This window comes from Copadichromis virginalis, linkage group LG15 (genome assembly GCF_057382275.1).
Source record: "Copadichromis virginalis isolate Kocher_CV1m ecotype Utaka linkage group LG15, C_Virginalis_male_GT1.1, whole genome shotgun sequence".
In the NCBI taxonomy this organism is placed as follows: Eukaryota; Metazoa; Chordata; class Actinopteri; order Cichliformes; family Cichlidae; genus Copadichromis; species Copadichromis virginalis.
Window position 1 is genome coordinate 3365308 of NC_140632.1, and position 27672 is coordinate 3392979.

The 27672-nt window shown below is 41.7% G+C and overlaps 2 protein-coding genes across 3 annotated transcripts in view; one reads left to right on the forward strand and one right to left on the reverse strand.

Moving 5' to 3' along the window:
* LOC146691538 (uncharacterized) overlaps window positions 1–27672 on the reverse strand; it is a 114483-nt gene that overhangs the window by 38959 nt on the left and 47852 nt on the right. The window lies entirely within an intron of this gene.
* tbx18 (T-box transcription factor 18) lies at window positions 8196–17477 on the forward strand. Of its 2 annotated transcripts, none has more exons than XM_085431365.1 (8): window positions 8196–8697; window positions 9884–10046; window positions 10421–10522; window positions 12581–12752; window positions 13171–13338; window positions 14318–14382; window positions 15694–15788; window positions 15978–17477. In XM_085431365.1, exons 1-8 carry the CDS (start codon window positions 8463–8465, stop codon window positions 16511–16513), a joined length of 1536 nt encoding a protein of 511 aa, XP_085287491.1. In that variant the 5' UTR covers window positions 8196–8462; the 3' UTR covers window positions 16514–17477. The 2 variants fall into 2 exon arrangements, with proteins under 2 accessions (XP_085287491.1, XP_085287492.1); XM_085431366.1 differs by having other exon boundaries at window positions 9887–10046.

Consider the following 27672-nt stretch of genomic DNA (forward strand, 5'->3'; position numbering starts at 1 on the left):
GAAGATATGAATTCCCACTCTTTCTCCGTGTACTCGCTGCATCCCTCTATTTTCTCCATCCATCCCTCACTCTGGGTCAGCGGCCCATTCACAGTGCGGTCCTGGGGTGATCAGAGTGGACCCTGCCCTCTCTCACTCTGCTTTCATTCTCTCTCCATCTTTCATCCCATCTTTTCTTTTTGCAGCGGGGTGGGTGTGTGGGGGGGGGGTGCAAACAAAACAGTCATACTTCCCCTAAACTCATCTTTTATTAATCAGACCTCAGCAGTGTGTCAGGGGGAAGAGTGACGCACATGGGTTTGTGAGTTTAAAACGTGCTCCGTGAACACACACTCAAACACACACACACATACACACAAGAACATGCAACTGACCACTGACAAATGCCTCGGGGTGTTTCATATTTCCTCTGCTGCAAAACAGACCATCACAAAAAAACACCAGAGCTCTTTTTGTGTCTGAGTATGTGTCAAAGAGAGAGACGGAGAGAGAAGGAAAAAGAAATTAGTGAGACAGATGACTTGAAAGCACCGCACGACCACCTCCCTTCTGTCATTCATAAAGCCTCCTTCACTCTCTTCCCTTTTTTCGATCTCCCTTAAACACACAAGCGCGCACACACAAGCACACACACACAAGCTCACGGGCAGAGCGGATATTCTGGGTGGTGTTATTCCAGGTGTGGAGTCGTTGAGGTCTCCATGCTGTGACCCTGTTATCCTGGGAAGAGGGAGCGTATTAGACGCATGCAGGGAGAGGAAGAGACTCTATATCAAAAACACATTTCTCCCCGAGGCTGTGTCACTGCAGACACACGGCTACGAACCCAGCACATACTGTATATAAAAGCATACGTTTCTATGTACTCATGCGTGAAGGTGAATGCTTTGCATGGCCAAAATCTACTGTCGGATATTATTGGTCACTATCAGTAAAAGGTCCTGCGGTACATGAAGTGACAGGTACAGTCACAAACTAAAGCCCTCTGTCAACAAGCCAAATAAACAAACAAACAAAGGGCTTTAACTTGTGACATTTGATAAAGTTTGCATATTTTAAAAATGCTCTTCAGTTCAGTTTGTAGTGGAGATGTACATCTTCTGAGAAGTGTTCAAAAGGAAAAAATTAACAATAAAATATCTGCCCCTCTTTTTTAGAATTCAATCCAGTTTTTACTGTTTTTCTTTTATCGTGCATTTACTGGGATGCAAACAAGGATAAAGCTGATACTATTTTTGTTTGCATCACTTTTCACTCTATGCATTATGGGTAGCGTATACACACAGCCTCAACTGACTGAGACTCACTCTGCGCCTGGAAAAAACAGAAAACAGATTTTTCTTACACCAAACAAAAGTAAGCAGCGAAATGTATTAACCTGCAGCTGACAACCAAGAAATTGCTTCTGTTGTTTCATATTGAGCAAAAATGGATGTTAGAGACATTTATGTGTGTGTGTGGGGGGGGGGGGGGGGGGGGGTGTTATTAAACTGATGTGGATAAAAGTTCCTTAGACCTTTTGATGTCTTGAATTTCCTTTAGAAATTGTTCTTTCTCTCTCCAGCTAAAATTGTGTAATTCAAAGCCTCAGAAATGCTTAAAAATAGTAAGCACCAGGCACCAGGCGAAAAACACCGAAAACACTGAAACACTTATTCATAACAAGGTAATAAAATCCCGTATATACATATATATGCTTTCTGTGCGCTATAATGGAGACATTCCTTAAATACAGTAATAAAACAGCGTTCCTTACATTTGCGCTAAATGCTAGTTAGTGCTGGCCTGAGCGCTGAGCGCAGGCGGGGAGGAGAGGCAGGCTTAACGGACGCCTTCGCCGCCAATCCTCAATTTTAACGACTTTGCTCTTTGATTAAAAAAAATGCTTAAATGGTTCCAGTTGAGCCAGAGAAAGAGAAAAGAAATAAAACTCCAACATCTAAGAGATGAAAATAACCGTTGTTCTCCAGTTTTAAGAGGCACGTGTGCTGGGTTTGGCCTGAGACGCTAGTTACGAGCTGCAGATGTTTGTATGGTTTTTTATGATTGTTGTTATTTTCAAATTGCGGTGTTTCTATGATGAGCTTTGCATTCGTTAGCAGAGTGTGTGTGTTGATGTGTGTGAGTGCGTGAGTGAGAAAGGAGCTTCCAAAAAAGAAAACCCGAGTGTTTTGAGTTTAATTAACCATAGTTCTAATCTGTGTGCTTTTTAGCAGCTTATTATGCAATCTGATCGCAGGAAGCTGTAGTGGTGATTGCACACGATGATAGACTATCTATATATGCACACACACACACATAAAGTTATATATTTCAAAATTATGTAACAGGAAACAAGTAGGGTAATCAAACCACTACATACAATCCTTCCTTCTTATGATCTCATGCACACCCATACAAACACACACACGCACACACACGCCGCTCAGATGTTCACGTGGTTTTGCGGGTTACAAGAGGAGAAAAGTTTTCACCTCTTCTTCGCTGGATGAAGAAAAACCATAAAAACAGCACCTGCTCGCTTGTTCTCTCTCCATCCCAACTGCGCCTCCCACCCTCCCCCTCCTCCGTCTGTCTGTCTTTGAAGGGAGCAAAAAAAAGAAGCCAGTGAGGTAATGAGACGAGCTGTTTGGCCGCTTTCTAACGGCATTAAAAACATTACATTTGCATCTTAAAATTGATTGGACAGGTAAGGGTTTGGCGTCTTCCTCGAGGCCGCAAGATGGGGTCAACAAAACCTGCCAAGTTCAAATATCTTCAAGCGGTAGGGCATTAATCACTGCACATGAAGGCTATGAGGTGATGAAACGCAGATCACTGGTGCATCGCTGTGGAATCGGACCAGGTTGTCTTTTGGATACGAGAGATGCTTGTTTAACAGTGTGTTCAGTGCCAGAAAATGAACTGTTTACTTCCACAAATTATGACTATGCTTTGTAATTAACAGACCTTAGATCAGCCCGAGAAACATGTATAACTGCGTCTCCTGCTGACTTGGATAAATACGACTGGAGCCAATCCTGTGGAGCTGTTGACCTCTGTTGACCTCCCTTGAGCTCAGAGACAATTACTTACAGCACCGCTACATAAAGCGCTCAACAGACAATCAGGAAGGACCGTTTTTATTGTTAAACTCCTTCGTTTAGCTTCCACAGTTTAAAGTATAAACCCAAGATGCAAAAGGCTAACATCCCTAAAGTAAAAAACAAAACAAAAACAAAACCCTGTCCCTAATCTTGAGAAGTAATGACACATCAAATGTGCTCTCATTGGATAAATCACTCACTGACGCTCTTTTATAAAGCGGTGATCCCTGGTATGACATTCCTCAAACAAACTTAGCTGATAATAAGATCAAAATATCCCTTATCTGTCTCTCTGAAATGCATGTTCACAACGTGGTTTAAACGCCACAACACCATCAATTTGTCTAACGGCATCATAATGGCACCAACAGAATAGTTTTAAGGCTTTGTCCTCTGCCCGTTCCAGCCTATCATGAGGCTGCAGTCTTCTGTTCTCAATCCATCGAGACAGTATTTACCATCATCAGCTAGAAATGATGACAAAAGCTAGCAATGAGTCGTAATTCATCTAAAGAAGGGCAAACCAGGTCAGCAAACCACCTGTGAGTGTCAGCTTGTGTCTAAAAAATACGCATGAAGAGGTTTAAACGGGTAGATGTCCTTCAGGATTTGATGTAAATTACTTTAAATTTGTTCATCATGGACAGACTTCAGACTAGTTGCAAGTTTAGTTACAATTTTTTATCGTTGTTCCAGTTTTGCTTCCTCTCACCTCCCTACTCTAAACACTCCTTTTTTTCTTAATTACAATAGTAAATTCTTATGTTGAACCCTCTTCTTTTGTTTTATCTGTGTGAGATAATTATACCAAATAAGTTTCAGTTTGATAGCATGAAAACAATAATGTGATGTGTGTAGCAGCAGCCTAGTAAGCTGAGCAAAGCATTTTTTATCTCTGAATAAGAGGATGACTCCCGCTGCTTCGGGCTGTAACTCAGAGGTGCACAGAGCCATCTGTCTCTCTCTCTTTCTGTCTTTGTGTGTCTGTTGCGCTTGTGCAAATGAGACAAGCTATTGCAGCCAGAGCAGGAGTTCAACTATAATAGCATCCGAGGCGCACAGAGGCCTGAATAAACGGCGTCGAGACCAGAACCGGCTCGTAAAAAGAAAATCAATAAATGTCATAGATCCGTCAACTTCTATCAAGTGTGTCAGTAAATACCACATTTTGAATGGAAGGTTAACTTTATGAAAGAACGCGGGGGTCACTTCACTTGGATGACGAGTGATTCTGGGCCAGCATAAGCAGGATACGCTCGGAGGGGCCCCGGTCGTTTACTTTGCAGTGTTGCTTCAACTGTAGATAGGCACGGAGTTCAAGTCATGGCTGTTCTTAGTGGAGCCATGCAGAGGATCCAGCAGTTCTCGGACTAGGGTCTGCCTCCCCAGGACATGCCGGATGTGTAGCAGGGACCCTCGATTCTGGAGGGAAACAGATGGCTGAAGATGAATGTTGCACTTCTCCCCGTATAACTACATCCATCTTTGTGTACACCACTGCATCTGTGTGATGTCTGTCGTTTTGCTCAGATCAGCTGTAGCACTAAAACCCATGTCCTCTGGAAAGATCAGTGTGACACATTACAAAACTGTGGAAAGCTATCACTCCCGAAGCTTATAAAACGCACTGCGTTACCGCTGCCTTGTACGGAGGTCTCTCCCCACACGCACACAGAAAGAAACTCACACACCTTCCCTGCTCTCATGCCACTTCCGCCATAAAATGCCTGGCAGTGTTCCACGTGCCCATTAGCAGGCGCTAAATAACTGTTAACAATGTATTACCCAGACTCCCCTGTTCAGGCACTTCTACCCTTCCACGGGTCCCTTCAAAGCTCACAGGTAATTATGTCAAAGGTTTTTAATAAACAGCTGAGGCTACTTGGTGCAGCGGGTTACGCCCACCTTCAAAGTGGCAAAATCTGTCCTTTAGATAAAGTTACAAATGCGCAGGGCTCTGATTGGCTGAAGTCTTCTCAAAGTCGTTAAAAGCCATCAGGTAACCCCGCACCTGCATGTGACCGGGTAATTAAGGATAATGCTTTAAACTTGACTAAAGGATATAGTCAATCACAAGTGGACTGAATATTAAGTCCATTAAACCGAAATGCTGTTAAGTATTAGTATTTTTGTTTATTTCCCAAATTAATTACCTTCGTCCAATATCTCACAAACTGGAGACTAAAGGGAAGGATAATAAATCAAAGCAACAGCTTGAGCCTATTATAGCGGCACCGACAGCGTTTCACGTATGGAGGCGAAGCCTGCCGCTATAACCTGTGATTTATATTAAAAAAAAAAAAAAAATATATATATATATATATATATATATATATATATATATATATATATATATATATATATTTAAAGCTACATTAGAAAATGGCCACACGTTAATATGTGCTGATGCTTAAAGCTTACACCCTGTTTAAAAAATGTTTTTATTTTATTCATTTTATTTTATTTCATTTTGAACAGTTTATCCTATCAGCCTCGGGAAATGAAAAACTGAAACACTTAACAAAACTAGCAGGGCAACCTGCCAAACTTAGTTAAAACAGCGTAAATAATACATTGTTTATTTATTTAATCTTGTAGCCTGACTTATATGCAAAACGCAGTAATGTTAAATGAAGTGTGGAGCTGCCGGATAGAAAGGGGAAAATAAAAATGAATAAATACATTAAAAAAATGTTTTTAAAAAAACCGTCGAATAAAAACAAAAAGGTCACTAAAATGTGCAGAAAAATTTCTGTGGGAAGATATTATTATGAAGAATATCACACAAGCATCAGATAATATAAAAAAAATAATTTCATAAATAAATATCGCATGACTTACCAATGTTTTTGTATTACAGTGTAAATACACTGTTGCGACGAAACACAGTATGATAACAAAGTTACGATAATGTGATAATAATAGTTACAGTGCTCTGGAAGCAACGACATCAGTTTCACGAAACAGCTGTTTCAAAAATCAACAATACCAATCGAAATATTCTTATTATTCTTATTCTTATTATTGTTGTTATTGTTATTATTATTAAATAGTATGTATTTCATGAAAACGATGGGAAAATAATGTGCACTCTGTTAACGATCAGCCAGCCAATTAGAATGTTAGTTTCTTCTAAAAAAAAACAAAAAAACATTTAACTTACAAATAAAATCTCAAATACATAAATAAGGCAGTCTTTATGAAAAAAAATCCAATTCATACAGAACCTTTGTTCACGAGTGAAGATTTTCAAAACAAACTTAAACCGGTTTAAATTACTACTTAAACAATGTTGAGATTACGATTGTGAACACATTCCTGTTAAACTGGAAAAAAGAGGGAAATCCGTTTGGTGCTGTTACTAAATTCTGCCCCTTTTTTCTTCTTTTTTTCCTGTCTTTTTTTTTTTTGTTTTGTTTTTGTTTTAAGTACATCTGTTTACATGCGTTTTTATTGGTTCCGAGGCTGGTAAGGGAGCAAAAATATTCGCTTTAAAGTTTTTTTTTGACAGTGTCAGGTTAAGTCGGGAGGCCTGGCATCGACTACAATCTAAATTTTGTTTTAAACAAATGTTAGCCTCTGTAAATGTGACGGAATTATAAATAACCTACCACATTTAAATAAAAAAAAACGCCAAGAGGAAGAGAAAGAGGCAGATTTTGATCTGATATAGCAAAAGTATATAGACAAGGAATTTCTCCTAATGTCCAGATATTTACATTAAATTTGCGCCAACAAACGGCGGATACGTGACCAACAAGCCAGCAGAGGCCCGATGTTCACGCTGATTTTGGCGAAGGAGCCGAGGAGGTAAGCTGGAGGCTTAAATACTGTTGTGAATAATGGCATTTTGTACTTTCTAACTCCGACAACAGCTCAATAAATACACCAACAAATGAACAGGTTCATTAGTTTGGCACATTTTATGCAAACGGCAGCACGCGCGGTGCATATTACTCTTGGAATAAATGGCGTGTTTAGGTCTGAAAAAGAACATCAAGAACTAAAGAAACCTGTACACACACACACACACACACACACACACACACGTGTAGGCTCAGTGCTTTGTTTATTTATAGCCAGCTTCTCCCCTCCATATCTCACCGCCACACCAACGCGCATTCCCGGCGTGACCGCGCTCGTTAACACGGCCTTGAAAATGCGCACGATTATTTCCACGCCTGCAGTAAGAGCGAGTCAAACTCATCCATGTATTTTATCCAGCTGGTTGCATTCACTCATTTCCCCCTGTATTTCAAACATATTCCCAAATATTTCATTTAGCTACTGTTAGACTCGGGTTCAGTTTGAGACGGAAATATTACCTCGTGATTTACGTTTTTCATAAGAAAACAGCAAAAGCGCCGATTAGATCATGATCGTTATAATGACATTATCATATCTGTTATTACGTTATCGACTAAGAGACTAATACTTATTGTATTAGCCTTTAAATAGTCTATAGATTCAGGGTTAAGTGTGCAGCTATCATACGGTTGTTTTTAGTGCAGCAATTGCCTAGTTTCTCTTTTTACAGTTGCATATTTGAGTAGAAAAGAAAAAATCGAAATGTAACTAAAGTTAATGGCACTGTTGCCATGACATTTATGCCAAAATACACGTGAAATGGTACACAACAAAGCTCTTGTGTTCAGTAGACATAGTTGGGATTTTTTAAAAGATAAATATAAATACATAAAAGATAAATACATAAAAATAGTATTTTACACAACAAAATTTAATTCCATACTCGTATTATGATCATGGATATTTTGAGGTAAATAATCAGTATAAGATTCAGTCTGTATGATAGTTCTGTCAGGACTTTTTTATTTGGGGGAGGGGGGTCCAGTCGTGCAGGAGCTACTAATGGCCAGATATGCAAAGCATGTTGGGCCGGTGTGTCAAAATGCGCGCAATGCCCCGGAGAGACGCTCCTAGCTCTCCTTGGCCTGAAGACATGATTCATTCACCAGCTCTACTTTTACCACATAAGGCGGCACGAGCGGCCCCCACAGCGGGCGGGACCAAAGGAAAAGTTCCGGGGGGTTGTGATTACTCATGATTGGTTGCTCTGCTCTGTGACTGACAGGTCCCTCTCCCCGACTCTCCTCTAAGCTCGGTTGTTGACACTCTCCAAAACTCCGCAAGGCACCTACGGATAACGGAGACACCATTACAGCTCGCCCCAGGCCCTTCTGTCTCGTCAGCTGCTCCGTGCAAGCACGGAGAAACTACCCTGCCCTTGGCGCGGGATTGCCAGCGTGGATCACCTTTTTTTTGCGACTTCCTCGGTTTTGAACTTTTCTTGCTCCCGGCCTGCAAGCTCGTGAGCGATCTCCTTCGTCTTCTTCCTCTGTCCCGAGACGCGGAGAAATGGCAGAGAAGCGCAGGTCCCCGTGCGCGCTGAGCGTCAAGGCGCATGCATTCTCAGTAGAAGCGTTGATCGGCGCGGAAAAACGCCGCAGGACGAGCGGGGAGGAGGTCGTGTCCCCCGGCTTCGAGGACGAAACAGATGTGTCTGATGTAACCGGGAGTCCGGGACTACGGGCGGACAGAGGGTGTACCGGCGACCGGGGCAGTGAAGTTGAATGTGGAAGTGGCGGATCCCGTAAGTTATAATAATAATAATAATAATAATAATAATAATAATAATAATAATAATAATAGGTGTCTGACATGTCAGCATTATAAAATTATGACTTGACGCTCATACTCCATCATTATAGGATGCATTTGTTTAAGCTGGTTAATTACTGTGCAGCTGCTGCCCGCGCACATTTGTTATTCTGTTATTATATCAGAAGACCAAAATCCTGATCCTTGTTTATGTATTCATGAGCATTTTCCCCTTGCCTGCATAATAATTCATGTTCTCTTCTTCTCGTCACCGACTAGAATTCGGTCATAAGCATAAAAAAGATGACGTTTATAAAGTAAAACAATAATAGGCTTCCTTCGGGGCCGCACGGTGAGACTGTGATACATCACTGCTCTGGTCTAGTAAATATGAGCGGTGTGAGTGTGACTAATGTGAGAGGCTTTATGAGTTGTGTTGCAATCATAAACACGCCAATTAGCAGCGTATAAAGGCCGGGAAACTGCCACGGAAAGGATACTAAGAGGTCTGCAGACGAAATAAACCGACTGGCCCGGACAAATCAGGATTTAAACCCGCTGTAAGTTCACAATGCATTTGGTTGAGGAGTCTCTGTGTTAGTTTGCCTCGTTAGGCCCATGTCTAATGTCCATAAATTTCTACCACTTGGGGAGGCCTGTGCTGAATAGCACAAATAACAACAGCGGCGAGACGCATAAACACCGCTGTTAGTGCTTCCTCTGAACATATCCTCAGTATTAAAACAGGTTTCAACTCAAGCACTGGCGTGAAAATCGTTGAACATTTTTAAGGTCAGTACTGAGTGCGAGACGGTGTTTAAGCATGCAGATATTTCTACTTTCTCATAGTTTTCATTTTTTAAAGGCTATCTATCAATAGCGTGACATTAAATCGTAGAGACAGAAATAACTGCCAGAGGTTTAAAAATATTTACTTCGCTCTTGCTCTTCTGAAATAATTGTGTTGTAAATTAAAGTAAGGCTTTCAACGTATTTCCTTTGTTCTGCTGAGACGTTACCGTGTGACGTTACCGCGCTTTAACCCCGTTCAGATTTATTTTTCTTTTGTTTTAATGAGTCACACAACAAGAGTGAAATGCAACACCTCGTGAACACCGCTTGGCTTGTGATGGAATGTTACAATTAACACGTGCCAATCTCAATTCATCTCGGTGTAGCAGAGAGCGACGACGCGCTGCTGGAGAGCCCGCACCCAGCAGCTCTGTGCACGGCGCCGGTAACCGGGACCGGAGAGGAGACCCGCGTGGACCTGCAGGGATCAGACCTGTGGAAAAGGTTCCACGAGATTGGCACGGAGATGATCATCACCAAGGCCGGACGGTGAGACAGGGATTCGCGTGAATGCGTAACTTTATGGGTGACTGAAGAAAAGAAGAAATGAGAAACTCGAGGAGAGAAAAAAAATGTTAAAGATGAAAACAATATCAAACATATAAGAAGAAATACGACGCACGATTCGTAGAAATTAGATGAGCAAGGCAGTGAACCAGATGATAATTTGAAAAGTGAGCAAAATTGCTATTAAAATAATTATTTAGAGAGTTAATTTGTCTAACCAAGCCAAACAAAACTCTATTGCATTGATTCTTTAATTAAGCTATTATTAATGCATTTTTTGTGATGGTGAATAATATATTATTCACCAGTTAAAAAATGACAGTGTTGCAAAAGAATGATTTTGGTTTTCCTGGCAGCCGGATGTTCCCCGCTATGCGTGTGAAGATTACGGGTTTGGATCCACATCAGCAGTATTACATCGCCATGGATATAATCCCCGTGGACAATAAACGATATAGGTAAGACCCACAAAAAGCTCCACCACAGGCCCGTGCACACTTACTCCAAAGCTCGTAAATCGTAAAGATGCTGCTTCTTAAACTTTGAGATCCTGCTGTCAGAATTTTTAAAAGCTATTTTTCAAATCTCGTAATGAAGGAAAAAGTAAAAACAGAATAGAGTGCCAGCGAATCTGAGTACACTGGGATATTTGAAACACCATTTTATTTTTGACTTGTCAAAGCAATCCCTGTCGAAATATAAAACAAAGTCACATGACACAAGTCCTGCGACATCACGTGAGGGACTGTGGTCGGCGCCAAAAAAACAAATTAAATGTGAACTAAAAGAACATATTCAGCTTTATTTTAACAAAAATGTGGACTTTTTGAGTTAATAATATGTAATAATGTCAATTATGGCATGTACACCATCTCATTAAATTTATAATTCTGTACAAAATATTTTAAAAAGTAATTTTTAAATAATGTTTACTTTTTGAAAAAATGAGGGCATAATCTTGGTGTTCATTTGCTGACTGAACTTTTCAGATAAAGAATGCGCTAAAAGGTAGATTAAGTGTGGCAGTGATGTAATTCGCTAATCCCACGTAAGTTTTAACCACAGACTTTTTATTGATTTGTGATGGGATGTCGAATTGAATTGTTTTAATCCTTAAAACGTTATATTCAAGTGTTTTGATGAATCACTGGGCACGATAATGAACTGGTTGGATATATTCAGTGCCAAAAGTTAAAGGATGAATTTATGCACTGATAAAAAACAAAACTCTAGAAAATACTTGTAAAAAATACATATTGTTTAAACATGTTGGATCAACGTAACACCTTTATCAATAGCAGGACTATGGAGCCCAAGGCAATTTGTTGACGTAATAATCTGTTAAACTATAATAACACATCAAAATAGGCTAATGCATAATGTTAAGCAAACATGTTGGATGTTAACAAAAACAATTGTTAACATGATTATTTTAAATGTGCTGTTAGGATTTAAAGGTCTCGCTAATACTAAGCAATAAAACACGTCATTCGTAAAATAGTTCAATAGTTTTGTGTCATCCAGCCCTGAAAAAACAAATTCATTTCCATTTTGTCCGGAAAAAAGCACAATATAAGGAATTTGGGCAAATCACACGACGCATTCCCAATGACAGAAAAGCGATTTCGAGGCGAAAAAACGAATCGCGAAAAATGTCCCCAAAAGAATGAAAGCTGTACCCCACAGCGCTGTAGCTTAAAGATACACTCTCACACGCGTGTACTGTATAAATGGCAACAGCACAGCAATTTTCTTTAGCATGTAGTCCTGATTTAGACTCCATACACTGTGTTCTTGGTACAACCCAGGATTTTTCAATTGTGCAACCTCAGCTTTGCCTCCACAAATGGTGCTTGGCACCGGTGTTTTGTCACGGCGGTTTTGTCGTCCCTTTTGGAGAGGACCGTTTGGATACCTAACCTCTCCACCCTGGAAGGTCAAACCAGCAAAAGTCGTTACAAAGCAGAAGAAAACGGCGTGTTATTGCAGCGGTATCCGTGCAGCCAAGTCTTTGCGTGATATAAACCGCGTGGGTGTCATTTCAAAGGTTCAAAATCCAGTTTATAGGATACCACGTTTTAAAGTGAATGACATGCCGGATAGCACGTTACTGGTCCATCTGCCTATAGAACATATAACAAATGCATTATGTAAACTTTGGTGCGCATTGGCGCACTTCAGAACGTCCGGTGTCAAAGCGCCGTGGATCAAACAGAAGGAAAATACTGTTTGTTTAAAAAGAGCATTAATCCTGTAGTGGAGTCCAACCTGTGGCCTGGAGGGGAGAGTCCAGTCCGGCCCTAAAGTCATAAAGAGTAAAATATGAACTTAGATTTTAGTGTTAAAGTTTTATGCTTTTATAAATTCACTCCCTTGTAAGAAAACATTTTATTCTTTATTACTGTATATTTATTCATCAGTTACTGAAGTATCGAGTCTACCTTTTGATTTGTAAATGATACGTTCATTCAGACAGAAACCGTGCTCACTCACTGTCTTGTGTGTGAATTGTGTAGGTACGTGTATCACAGCTCCAAGTGGATGGTAGCGGGGAATGCCGACTCCCCTGTGCCTCCCAGAGTATACATCCATCCGGACTCCCCGGCCTCAGGAGAGACGTGGATGCGTCAGGTGATCAGCTTCGACAAACTCAAACTGACCAACAACGAGCTGGATGACCAAGGACATGTATGTAGCAGCACATCACACTTGTGTGACACATTTGTAATGTGGCTCTGTTGTATGAAATGATTTACTACTATTGTAGCAAATAATATGACTGCATATTATTTACAATCAAAACATTCAATTTCACAATGAGCTATTATATAAAATGTAAATTTCTAATCTAATATTAAAAAGTCTCATCTCATATGAAATAGTAAAAGTCTCATAGTTTCCTAGTCTGAGTTGAACATGACTTAATGTTCTGTGCATTTTCATGTTTTATTTAATTTTCTTTCTTTATTTTTACAGTGTAGGTCTGTAGAGCTTGTGCACCCACAAGCGTACATGTACATTTTCCCCAGCCATGCTTTATGAAACACATAAAATAGCAGTTACATAATCCAAGCCTCAATCAATGTGTTTCCCTCCCCCGGTTCAGATCATTCTGCACTCCATGCACAAATACCAGCCGCGGGTCCATGTAATCCGTAAGGAGTGTGGAGAAGAGTTATCCCCAGTGAGGACCATCCCCGCAGGGGAAGGCACGCGCACCTTTTCGTTCCCGGAGACCGTGTTTACCACTGTCACGGCGTATCAGAACCAACAGGTAGCTCAGCTGAACTCCTAGAGACCCATAAACTAAATATAACAAAATACTCACAGTCGCCAAGAAAGTCACATTTCCAGTGTGTGCTGCTACAATGTGCTGTGAATTTGAAAACACATGATGTAATTTTGGATGTTGTGGTTGTGAAGTAGATGTTAGAAGTTTAATATACGTTCGTGCAGCTCATCATGCAGTGTAAAGATAAGCTATTTTAATTCCTAGTAAGTAAGTAAGTAAAATGTATTTATATGGCACTTTTTAAGCCGATAGTCTATTTAAAGTGCTTTACAGAGATATTAAAAAAACATCACACATGTTCTATGTTTTGCATTTAAAGGCAGATTCATCTCTGTCAGCAGGCGTGTATGTCTATGCATGTACATGCTCTACAAAATAAACAGAATAAAGTCCTCTGGAAACTCCTCTGCAGGCTGTTAAAGCAGTTTACCAAATAAAGGCTTATGTGACGGGCTGTTAAGAAATAATAGTGATATTCGCTTACGTTGTCACACATAGCTTAAGATTGTTATATTTTCTGTTTTCAGTGAGGAAAGCTGCAGCTTTTCTGTGTTTTTGCACATGTTTGCTCCATGTGAGCTTTGAAGTAGGACATTAGCTGAGGTTTGCTGGCCTGCAGTGCATGATGGCTGAAGTCAGAACATGGTGGTGATGTCTATAAAAGTCCTTTTGGATGAGGGTCACAGAGCTGGGCCTTAAACACCACCCACAGTCTGAACAGGCTCAGACATTAACTCCATGCATGTATGCATGCATGAACCCACACAAAGTCACATAAATGTGCAAAGAAACATACAAGTACGCATGCTCACAAATGAATTTATTTATAGACCTGATTGAAAGATTTCCGAGAAAGAAAACATTTTGGCTGGAACTGGTATTATATAGCGTAGTGCGTTATCTTTGATTTCATAATAACAACGTTTCAGGAAATAATTAGAGTCTTATTTTGCTTTTTCAGATTACAAGGCTGAAAATTGACAGAAACCCATTTGCCAAAGGCTTCAGAGACTCTGGCAGAAACCGGTGAGTTCATTTTAACCGCAGAGATTTGCACATTATCTGGTGCATTAGGGGTAGTGAGCGATGCATGACTGCTTCATATTTTGGCTTGCATGTGGTTTTTGTCACTGCTATTTTAGTCTGATTTTATGGGGAGTAAAGCTATGTATTTATTTATTTATTTTTTTCCTAATGGAAAATGTGCTACAGCCTCCCATTAAATTTTGTCCTGAAGGGCAAAAAAAAAAGGAAAAAGAAATGGACTAAGCTGAAAAAAGACGTGGCACGTAGCTATGGTTAGAGTGGTGATTCGTTTTCGTTCAAATGTGCTAACTTTAAAGGCAAATTAATTCCTGCAATTGCACTGTTACAGGCACATGCTGTAACTTTGTCTGCGAGCCTAAATGGAGCGTCAGATTCCAGCCAGCCTCTGGAACATAAACATCAACAGCAAAATAATAAAAGTCAAGAGTGTCCCGAAGAAAATCTGTATAAACACATTTCTAAACATATATAAACACAGCATTAAAACAACACAGCAGTAAAACTCTAGCAGTCTCCAAACAGCCACTCCCCTGAGGCCTCGTAGAAATCATTAGAGAGGAGAGCCGGAGGAAGGGAAGCAGAGGGAATGTGCGAGAGGGAGGAAGGTAGAGAACGGCAAACTGGATAACCCAGGCACCTTGACAGCTGACCCTATAAAAGTTAAACTCAGGAAGGCTGAAAAAAAACCCTCCTCTTAAATATTACAGGAAGAGTTAAGCAGTTTGCTAAATAAACTTCTGCTCTGATAGGCTGCTTTGGAGCACACAGAACCGCTCCGGGCAGCTTGTCTAAATTATCACCGTGGCTACAACCCCGCGGGGGGGAAGACTTTTATCCTCACGCTAACGAGGGGTAACAGAGCACTCGCATTACCCACCCGCCACAGCAACCCTCCGCCCCACCTAGAGGAGCATGGAGGCTCAGATTTGGGGTGGGGGCGGAGGAGGAAGAAGGAGAGTCCCACCTCATAAATCGTTGCTGCGGCTTCCTGCTCCTTCGTCCTGATTCGCCCGTAAAAGCCGTGTGAAAGCAATTACACACAAGCACCCAACCAGCAGCAGCCAATCGAAGCCTGGCGTTTATGCCCCTCATTACCTGCGGTCTCCATGGAGATGGCAAGGAGGGCCCCACAGGCGACTAAGATGGCCGCCAGGTGGTTGGGCGAAATGCACGATTTAGTGAGGCGTGCTGAGTTAGAGCGAGAAAGAGAGGTTCCCACTGCATCAGACATTAGAAGGTTGGGAGAGCTCACGGTGAAGTGTTAATGTGTGCATTTGTGTGTGTTTGCAGGATGGGTTTGGAGGCTTTGGTTGAGTCTTATGCATTCTGGCGTCCATCCCTGCGAACACTCACATTTGAGGACATCCCTGGCATGACCAAGCAAGGTAAAGTTCAACAACAGGAAGCTTCTGGATGGTGAACATAAGATATCCAACCTAAAGACAAAATCTTTGTTTGTGATGGGCGTCCTTATTCACACCATGAAAGTGTTTATCAGTCACTCACAGAGTACTGGTTGGTCATAACTACAGGTTGCCATGGCTGTAAACATTTATCCTGCTCTTATTTTGTAGGAGTCCCAGGAACTCATGCAGCGGTTGGAGCATCGCCTCACCTGCTCTCCACATCCCCGTGCTCATCTCCTTTCCAAGTTTGCCCTCTCAGCCCACCGGACTACACCTGTAGCCGGCCGGCACACCCCCTCCACCGTTACAGTAACGCCCCAGAGCCATTCCCCCCACCCAGAGGTCCATCTGCGTATGAAGCCGAAGGATTCTGCTCCCTGCCTCTCCCTGCCTCTCAGCTCGGCTATCTCTCCAACCCCACCTCACAGGGCTATGCCGGCCTTCGCCTCCACACGCCGCCCTACAGCCTGTATGGTTACACATTTCCCTCTTCGCCGCGCCTCGCTGCCAGTCCTGATAAAATGGCCGCCACAGCCAATCATCAGAGTGCCTTCCTTGGCTCGTCGCCCAGTGGGACTTTAACGGACAGTCTGGGTGTGCTCGGCGGAGGACAGCAAGGCTTCTTGTTCGATTCTCGGACTTTGGGACTGGCAGGGAGCCAGTCGGGAGGCGGGGCCTCGCAGGTCACTGCTCACATGGGCTGACTTTGACTCTGGGTTGTCACAAACACACAGTGACACCCTGGATTGGGTGTGTGCTGCTTTTGTTCCCGAACACTCTCTGAGTTAACGATCAAGCATCACGCTGAAGACAGAAAGAAGTGACAGAGCAGGCTTTTTTTGCCTCTGTGAATATATGAGCTTGTTAAAGCTTTACCTGAAGGAAATAATTTTTACTTTTGTTTTCACGCACGATTTCTATGACATGTCTGTGGACCTGCAGTGGTCACTAAAGAAGCAGCAGTGGTGGTTAAGGAGTCCAGACGAATGAACACACTGACTGAATTTGGACTGGGCTCAGACCGTTGTGGCCCAGAGAATCAAAGCAAGCACTTCATCCTCTGCCCTGAAACAGTAACTATGATACTCATACAGTGCTGCCTTTGTCTCTATCATTGCCTACAGTGGGTGGGACTACTAAACACCATCAAAGTTTTTCTCATTACATGCACGATTGTTCCTTCGATCACTATGCACTAATGGCAGGACCTGTTCACCACTCAAAAACACTTTTTACACACAACACTCGGGGTCGGACGTATAATTACTTAATGACGTCATAGCCACAACAGACCATAGGAGTTCTCCTGGTGGCAGTCGTGGTCTAATGGTAAAACTGTAGAGAGGAGTGGATAATGAAAAGATTTAAGGCTTAAATGTATTTTTTCATGTCTGACAGAAAAGCAACAGTACATGACTCTGTATATATAAGGGGGGAGGTGGGCGGGAGGAGATTTCTGTATATAAAGGGCCGTGCAACCCTTCGCACTTAAAAACCCCGATGCACCTGCTTCTGCTCTTAAGACTGGGTCAGGTATGGGACACCCTACCCTGAACTTGACTGAAAAGCTTTTCTTTGCAAATGCGCTATAACAACAAGCCCTTTGGCCTGAGGACATTAACATGTTCTGTGACCTTTTTGAGCCAAATAAAATATATGTATACGTGTCACGATGTTTGAATGTAATCAATAACTTACTAATTTAACTGATTTCACGTGGTTTTGTAATGAAATTCAATGCATGTTCGTGTGGGCACGACAATTTCTTTACACTTTTTTTTAAATCAAAGCAATCACAATACAATATTTCCTCAAGAAAATACGCCTAGTTGTATTTGAGTATAACTGCAGGTGTGTGTGTGTGTGTGTGTGTGTGTGTGTGTGTGTGTGTGAGAGACAAAGTAGCCGTTTTTTTCACAGAAAAATGAAAAACATCCCAGAACAAAAGAGAGAAAGCGCAACTCTCAAACACCATCGTCACGATCACCACTCATTTCAACTCCAAGTCTGCAGAAGTGACGAGTCTTACGACAGAGGGTGTGCTATGAATGTGGATGTGGGTGTAAGGATGTGGATATGTGTGTCCCTGTGCACACTTGCGTGTGCGTGCATGTGCGTGTGGTGGTGGTGGTGGTGGTGGTGGGGGGGGGGGGCAACAGGTGGTTGAGTTGTCAGCGAGTGTGTGACCTCACAGTCTCAAAGTTCATGTGGATCCCAGAGAATTGACGCCCCCATCCTCTCCCCCCCACACACACACACACATATATGCACACACAAAGTTATGTGTGTATGAAAGCACAAGCCAAAATTTTGAGTCTTTATGTACTCTAACACCCGGAAAAGTAGAGTTCCCAAGAAAGCCAGATAAAGCAGGGTTTCTTGTGAGAAGACAACTACATCTACAGCTATCTTAAGCTCATCTTAATACTGAGAGGCTCTGTCCACACTAAAGCTACACAAACATCAGAAACTGTAGCAGCTGCCCCAAAATGGGAAACTTGCATCGTAAGACATAACTACACAATGAAATTATTTGCACTGGCTCCTAGAATAGAGAGCAAACACACAGACAGGAAACACTGATCAATGGAGGAGGGAGAAACATTCAGAATGCAGTCAAGGTACAATATAAATTTGGTGGTATTTGTAACTACAAAGTCCAATAATGTATTACATACTGTCTGAGCTCGCAGCAAATCACAGTAACAATCATGTGGCCAACAACTACAACAGCCTCTTTAGTAGCTAGCTGTGATAGATAGAAGGTAATCTGCCCATTTAAAACTGATTTACTCGGCCCCATTTCTCCCCTTTCAAAGTTTGCTGACTCCCTCTTGATGTTGCCCATTTCCTCCTCAGCTCCTCATCAGTTGTCTCCTGTCACTCTGAAGGTGAGAGGTGCTGACGAGAGGAGCACATGTGAAGGGAGAGCAAGAGGATGGCGGGGGGGGGGGAGCTTATTTTAGAACTCAGGAATGATTGGCTTGTTGTGTCTGAGCGGCAGGAGCTGGAACTCTGCCTGTTATATTCGCACCGCACACAGATATTTAAACACAATGCTGCCTAAACCTCCTTCTTTCTGAAAACAGCTTTAGTAGACTTCTGATCTCAGGTGCAATGGTAAAATACATTTAAAGCTAAAATACACCGAATCACAGAGGCACACTTCAGCCTGGCGTCAGTGCTCCGGTGATTCTCAGCTGAGGTGGGGACATTAACACTTGTGTAAGACCAGGTGCCGACGTGACAGATCTTTGATGCTATCTGCCTGAGGGAAGAGAACAGGAGGGGAGGACAGAGGAGGATGAAGGGAACAGTGTGTTTGTGTGTTTAAGACCTGTATGTGTCTCTTTAGCCTGAGACTTTCAGGGAATCCTGATATAAATCTATTCAAAGTCTAATCAGAAATTAAACATGCACAAAAAAACAAATATGCTCCATGAGATTCACTGTTATTACAAAGTAGCATTTCCCAAATGGTAGTCAGGTGCTCTGAGTAACATGTCAGTGGATCTCATGGCAATGGTAGAAAGGCCAGTAGGTCACATCTGGTGACGAAGAACACTGTCAGCACAGTGTAGGAGTATCCACACATCAAACAGACTGATGCTGAGACAAGAGGACCAAGACAGGATCTAAAGAAGATTACATCTGTAACACCATCACAGGAGGAAATATTTTACTCCGATCTCATCGTCCCAGATCCTGCATTCTTAGCATATTTCATGCTATGACCATGACTTACAATGTCCTGAACACAGAGGTGCCAATATAAAAAAAACAAAAACAAACAAACACAACGAAATAGGCCAAAGGAAAAATGCAGGATTGGTCCCTTGACGACCATGAATACCTGTACACCTTGTCAGCTAAAACCAAAAGTTTGTTTAAACTAAAGCGCAATGAAATCTATAACCACAGCTTATCTTTCCTCACATGTTTATTCGGCACACGTCGTAACCAAATGTGCTGGAAATCACTCGAAAACTTCTCACAGTCAGTGTCACCAATCAAAATTCAGAAAAATCTAAAAAACTAAAAATATAATATTTGCCACATTTTTATTATTTAAATGTTTTTAAAAGGGTAAATGTAACAAAAATTTGTAAAGAATTACAACTTTATAAGTGGATTTCAATTTCAATTACTGACTTAAAAAAAAAATTAAGAGTTACACAAACGGTGTTCATGAGAAAAACAAAAATTTGCCTCATTTGTAATTTACAAATAGATCAGATAACTTCCAGCTGAGTCTCAAATGCATGATTATATCTACAATATGAGGTAGATGAGGACTGAGTCACATTTAACTCTATGTACATGAGACTTATTGGGCTGGGATTTTGATGCATTTTACAATTAAAATGCATCAGTTTACAATGAACAATTATGACCTTTAATTTGTAACCATTTTTTACTACATCCATCATTTTCATTCAGTTTTTGCTTAAAATGTTATTGTGCTGACAATGTAGCGTTCTCAAAGTATCACAAAAAGTATCAAGTAAGTATCAAGTAAGTATTCAACTATCAAGTGTGACACACTTGGCATCGCAGGGTTAATAAAAATCACTATTTATCTTCTTTACTTGCAATATCTGTTATTATTTGAGTACACTACTTTGTCTTCCTGTTAACATTAACTACACATAAATATACACTAGCACTGCTGCCAAAGCAGCTCACCATGACAATGAGTAATGAGAAACATCAGGCTTCTTTCTAAAGGCTGTGCGTTCATGCCAGCTCAGGCAAATGCAACTTGGATGAGAGAGTAGAAAAAGAGCTGATGCTGGATGGAAAGATTAGTGCTGTATGTTGTTGTGATGATACTAAACAGGTAAACTGGCTGTCAACCATTTCATTTGATGCACTACTGCAAATCAAAATATATTTACATACACTTTCTGTGACTGCACTAAAGCAACTATTTGCTGTGATGAACCCAACACAGATTTAATACTCCCTTCAAATAGTCTCTTTGCAACCCACTGCACTGAGGTACAATTGGATCACTCCTTACATGACTCATTCTGACCCCACTGGAAATCCTGACTTGTGATTGAAGCTTGACACAACTTTCATGTGAAGCATTGTTACTGGTTATAAGAGCTGGGTCCCACACAGTCCAGAGACCAAACAAAAAGTGTTTATGGTCATCGACATATTTGACTTTGTCCTCTGTATGATTAATAATGAGTTCTGACACCTCAGTATATATCAATGGCTTGATGACCATTAGAACAGGTTTTTGTAAGGGTAGCTGCAGAGGCAGAGACCACCCTCACTAACTTCTGATGCAAACACAGATATTTTTTTCTATAAGCAGACCTGAAATATGTTGGAAACCACTCAGGTCAGAAAAAAGCATCACAGGTTACTCCTAGTAGGCTTTCAAGGAGAAAGGGTTAAAGTTCCAGTAACATTCTACATTTGGGGCATCTGAGGGAAGATTTCCAGAAACTCTGGAAGCTAATATAACACTAACATTATTGTCATCTGCGACCTGCTTTAACAGATTTAGCTCCCAGTGCTTTTGTTCTGCTCCCTAAACGCCCTTAGGTTGTTGTTTCTATCATGTAGAAGAACAAAACCTACAGACGTCTGCATTTGAAGGGTCGAGTCCTGCATGGGACCACGTTTTTGCACTCTCCTTTTACTATTATTTTTGTCCTCACCTCCTCTGTTAGTGTTAGATACATGCAAAAGTATTTGCTTAGGTTTAAGGGGGAAAGAAAAACTCATGGTTTGGGTTCAAACAGACTATTTCACGATGTTAAACACAAGTTTAAAGGCAAACTTCTTCCATCTGCAGCAAGTTTCTCCTGTGTTACCCAGTTATGTGTCCTTAGTTACCATGGATACACGTCCCACAGTAGTGATGACAGTTCACTTCTGTCTGCAGTGCAATTAAAATGCATTTTACATGTCACAGATCACCAGTACCCTTCAAAATCAAACACGTACTTTGGTGCAAGGACAAGTTCACTTGGGATCTTGAACCAGCTGAGAAAGAGTAAAAGGTGTTTTTATTTTATGTATCTTTTAACATGTTGGATAAAGTAAGTGGCTTCTATTAAATATGAACAATAGCATTTAAGAAAACGAGAATAATTCTATTAAGTAGGGAAAACTGCAATGCCTTAAAAATGTTTTCCATGTACGGTTTAATGTTTGTGGTATCAGTGAGCAAACCCGTTTACCATATTTCTCCTCTATACTCGTTTCATTGCTTCCCTCAGGGAATTGGCTGCCCGGTGCATTCAACACAGAAGTCAGTATTTGCATAGAGGGCAGTTATGTGGTTTTAGCATTCTGTGTGATTGAAGTGCGCATTAGCATATGGGCCGACAACGTGACCACGTGGTCGAGCGTGCTCAGAGGGGAGTTGCGGCCTGCTGTACGTGACCAAGCATATAAACCGTGGAGTCCACAGGTGAGGTCATTTTAGGCAGTGACAGCAAAGTTCCCCTTGAGCACAGAACAAGGTTTGGCAAATATGCTTGCAACGGTCCGAGGCAAAAAGGAGGTCTGTTTGTATCTGATGAACAGCATATTAGAATTACAAATGGCGGTTTGTGTAGGAAAAAAGAAAAAGCCTTGAGTGTCTTGAATGCAAAAGGAACCTTATAGGTTTCCCAGGAGGAAATGTTCTAATGAGATTAAAACATCTGTCAACACTTGAGAGCTGGATTTTAGCTAAAGATGCCAGCTGACAATTCACGATCTCACATCTTATATGCATCGTGTGCTACGGTGTCTCAAATTAAAGCGCCAAAGATTCACCAGGATGAAGGAAGAGGACAAATACTTGGACAAAGAGGTTCTTCCACCGCTGCCGCTGTTCCAGGAAGTGCACCTGTGCTCCGGGCGCTTCAGGGGAGGGGGGGTAACTGTGCTGATGATGTTGCAGGCTCAGCTTAGCTACGCCTGTGTGACCTGTTAATGGCCCCGTGGGTATTTGATGACAGTTGACTTTTAGACATTTGGGCTCAGGGTGTCCTTTACAGCTATTAATTCTTTGTCATCAAATCTGCTCAAGCTAAGCTGATTTATAGCAAGCTCCACCGGGAAGTTTCTCAGTGCACCCCTATAGACACCCCATGAACTCTGATCTATGAGAGAGGTGTTGAGAAATAATTATGACACCATATTTTCCTGTAATCTTTCCATGTTAATAAAGAAGGCACAAACAACTCTCACTCCCCCCTCTAGTTCTACAGTGATAGAAACATGCAAAACACATTCATGGGAATACACATGTAGACTTCATAGTGCGTAACGCTTCGTGCTTGTGTGAGACATTGAGAAGGTCTGACAGACTGAGTGTCCAGCCAAAAGGAAAGGAGAGTCACTGCAATGCCTTGTAAATGTCTATCAGTTATTTAAGCATGTGATCTGTAGCTCGGTCCCTCCTGAGTCCTCTAGCCAACACATAACCGAACGCAGGACAGTTATTCACAGCTGCCTTAGCGGACAGTTTTAAAGGCTAAGGACTTTTTGGGAACTTAAATTAAACAGGAACTGTAACTTCTGAACCTTAAAATAGATCACAATGGCATTTCTAATCTAATAGCTAAGATGCAAATCCCAGAACATAACCTTCCCTTTAATCATGCTATGAAGTTTCTTGTGGATGTGTGATCTGCGGTGTAAGAAACAAAGGTATTGTATTGATAAAAATCATAACCAACATACGCAGAAGAGCATCTCTGAATGCAAAACACATCCAACCTTGCAGAATTTGGGCTACAGCCGCAGAACACCACACCAAGTGCCACTCATGTCAATTCACAACATAAAACGGAGGCTACGATTTACAGACTCACCAAAAATGGACAACACAAAAATTGAAAATGTTGCCGGGTCAGATGAGTTTCAGTTTCTGCTGTACAATTCAGATGGGAGGGTCAGAACAACATCACAGCATAGATCTATCCTGCCTTAAATCAACAGCTCAGGGTGCTGGTGGAGCTGTAAATCACGTGGGGGATATTTTCTTGGCACGCTTTAGTTCCCTTAATACCAAGTAAGCATAATTTAAACCCACAGCTTACCAGAATATTGTTGCTGGTAATTTCCATCCCTTTATGAAAACAGTGTACCCATCTTCTGGAGTAGAACACACCATCTCAAACTTGTTTCTTGAACCTGACAAGGAGTTCACTGTACTCAAGTGGCCTCCACAGTCACCAGATCTCAATCCAACAGAGCACCTCTGGGATGTGGTGGAATGTGAGATTGGTATCATGGATGTGCAGCCAACAAATCTGGTCCAACTGTGTGACACCATGATGTAAATGTGGACCAAAATCTCGGAGGAAAGTTTCCATCACCTTGTTGAATCTGTGCCATAAAGAATTAAATCATTTCTGAAAGCAAAGGAGGAATGTCTGTCTGAAAATACTTTTGACTCGTGCACTTGTGCAGCATCAGTCAGTTTGAGAAAATCAGTTGGCTACAGCTTGTCGAGATACGGCTTTAACGGTGACAAAGCAGGGCGAGCAATGAAACAAAGCATTTCTGCACACCACAGATAACAAATGATGATAATGATAAGAAAAAAAAGCCTTTCATGCCTAATCTTCCCCTTTTGGCATTCTAGACATTATACTGAAATACTGTTTTTAATTTGATTATAAAGTATTGGACTTCAGGACCACCAGTTTACAGCAGATATCTTTGGAGGTGATAGACATATATGTGTGTGTGTGTGTGTGTGTGTGTGTGTGTGTGTGTGTGTGTGTGTTGTCTATGTTTGCATACTGTCACGTCCTTCCTGGGCCCCAGCTCAGACATTCTGCTGCTAATAAAGAGGGTGCATGTGAGAGTCTGAGTGTGGGTGTGTGTGCGGGTTTGTAGATGTAGCCCTTGCCTGACCGTGGCCCTGTCCAAGTCTTAGCATGCTCATTTATAGCCAAGCAGTCCATCAATCTTAATAGAGGAGAGAAGTGCAAAGAGCCGATGAAACGCCAGACATGATCACTATTCTCTCAATGGGGGCAAGGAGAGAAGGAGGAACACGGGGAGGGAGCCATGCGAAGAGATGACAGGGGAGATGGAGGTGGCAGGGCGAAAGAGCACTGAGGGAGTGAAACTGAGGAGGGAGGGAGTAAGTAAGAGGGATGGGGTGAGAAATAGAGAGGTCACAACTTGTTTATTCCTGTTGGTGATAATAATGATCTGATCTGGTGTCTTCCATCCGTGTCTCTCGTGCTCCTGCCACTGCAGACACACACAAAGTGCTGAAGAGTCAAGGTTTCAGTTGCATTACAACACACTGATACTTTCTGTTTATATTTCTTGTTCATATTTCTTATTTTGGTAATCAATTTTCATGTAAAGGTGGACTAACACATGCTGCTTTGCCAGCATAGTTGGAGAGGTCACATGCTGGGCATCAGATCACACTGTGCTCTGAGTCCTGGTCCTGGAATGGGGCGGTGTGTGTGTGTGTGTGTGTGTGTGTGTGTGTGTCAGTGGGGGCAGGAGCACTGCTGAGGGGTGGGGAATGGCAAGAGGATATTTGGCAATGTGCTGCGAGCCTGTGCTGACACAGTACACTGCATCTTCATGCAACAACGGAGCGATCACTGCTAGTTTCAAGACAGATTCAGAAAGGCATAATTTACAGTTCATAACGTGCCCCTAGTTGAAGAGAATTTTGCTTTTCCTTTAATAATCACCTGAAAACAGATATGGGTACGTCACAGCAAAATGGTGAGTTTTTAAATGGACTGACAATGAGGTGGAGTTGTTGCTGCAATTAACACAAAAGTACAGACTGATATTAATCTTTAATAGGGCTGTCAAATTAAGAGCAAACAAAACAACTGCTGTATAATGCCCTAATTAATTGGTCACATGACTAAAATGTGTCATTGCTTCCGAAAGTCTACACTGTGACGCAAAAACGACGTTTTCAAATGTATCCGCTTTGGAGAACGTTTTCAAAAAGCTCTGTTTTCCTTGACCATAAACGCCGTCTCAGTGTGGACGGAGAGAAAAAGATCAGTGTGGACATGGCCTAAATGTGGCAATTAGCCATAAAATGGGTGTCAAAAACATTAATAAATCAGCCTTCATGCCCGATTTAAATATTCTCCTCCCTATAGTTTGCACCTTCAGAAAAGAACTAGAAAAATCTTGGCGTCTCACCTCCTACATGCAAAACTGTCACTGTCTCACTGTAATTATTACCAGCACTTTTATTACCCCAAACCCAGTTACCGTTCGTAAATCTGGCCCTATATGTAACAGAATGCCTTAAACCTGATTCACAAATGTGATTCTAAAAAGAAATTTGATCATATATAAGTTTATAAGAAAATGACTTCACTGCTCCTCTGATTTATGACATTTTCCTGATGAGTTTTTAGTCTGAGTTGCTAGGTTTAGACCGTCTTTACAGTCCAGTGTCTCAGTTTGATAAATGTTAAACTCCAGGGTGTAAAACAGTAGTCCACATACCAATGGGCGACATCATGGTGTCTCTAGTTTCCTCTTTTATACAGTTTATGTAGTTACTGAGCTTTAGATGAGCCAGTAAATACATTTTATTACTTTTGGACACATTTTAAGTTTAGCTTAACAGTTTTATATTTAACTAGTTTACACATATTTTTGCAATCCACAAACCCAATAGACCCAAATAAAGCCATTGTTTGGCACAAGTTTAAAAAATAGTGCCTGATTTGTCTTATTGTTGGATGAGATGTGTTAACTCTCTGGACTACTTGGCAAGATAAGTCAAGCTCACATCAAAGCAGTTCAAATATTTAAAACCCTATTCATGTCTTGTATATTTTGCCTTCAGGTCTGAAAGCCAGGACCACAGAGGGCAGTGCAGTGAGGTAAACCTGGGAACGCCTGTAACAGCTGTGAGAAACCATCAGATCTGCCATTCCTCACACTTCAACAGCCAACAAGAGAGCGATTTATGGCGGCTTGAGAGTGAGAAAAAGAGCCGGGGAGGGAAAAATAGGACAGACAGGAGAGAAGGAGACATAAACAGAGAGAAAAACTGAGAAAGAAAGAAATAAACAAAGAAGGAATATGAGGGGTTGAAAGGAAATGTGATAAAGCAAAACAAAATGACAGAGAAATAGATAAATAGGCGGAAAACAAGGAGCAGGAGGGACAGAACGAGACAGAGAGAGCAAGACGGTTGACGAGGAAAGCAAAAAAGAGACATGGTCTCCCCTAGATCCACTAAAGACACAAAAATGTCAGGTTGTTACATAGACGAAGTGTGCACACAGACATCGAATCTCTGAAACACACACCGGCCTTTTACAGTAAGTAATCAGACAAGCAGGACAGCTGAGCAGATAGCCGCACAGTTCTGCAGCTGACAGACACGACAGCCCCCCTAATGACAGGCTTAGATGCTCCGGTACATCTGTTTCTTCAGTGTGCTTTGAGGACACTGATTAAAAGTGACTTACTGTCTTTTACAGCAAGGCCAAAGTTCAGGTAAACTACAGAATCATGTTGAAATGGCACTAAACAGTGCACGTGTAGATGACTTTGCACCGTCCAGGTGAGAAACACCCCCAAAGCGATCCAAACTGCTGCCCCAAGACATGAAAGATCTCCCTCAGCTGCTCCCCTCCAACATCTAACATCCACCTATTTCCTGCTGTCACTTTCTCGAGTTCTTTGTGCTCGTCTGCGGTGGGTTGGCGGCGCGAACACTTCGTTTATTTGGTCTTTTAATACAAGCTGACCCCTGTCCCCTGATGTGTGTGCATGTGTACGGGAGCGCATGTGGGTCCAGAGAGCACTCTCCCATGACAGCTACGTCAACGACCCAGAGACGGTGTCGAAAGAAGACCACACCACACGGGGAGAAAGAACACAT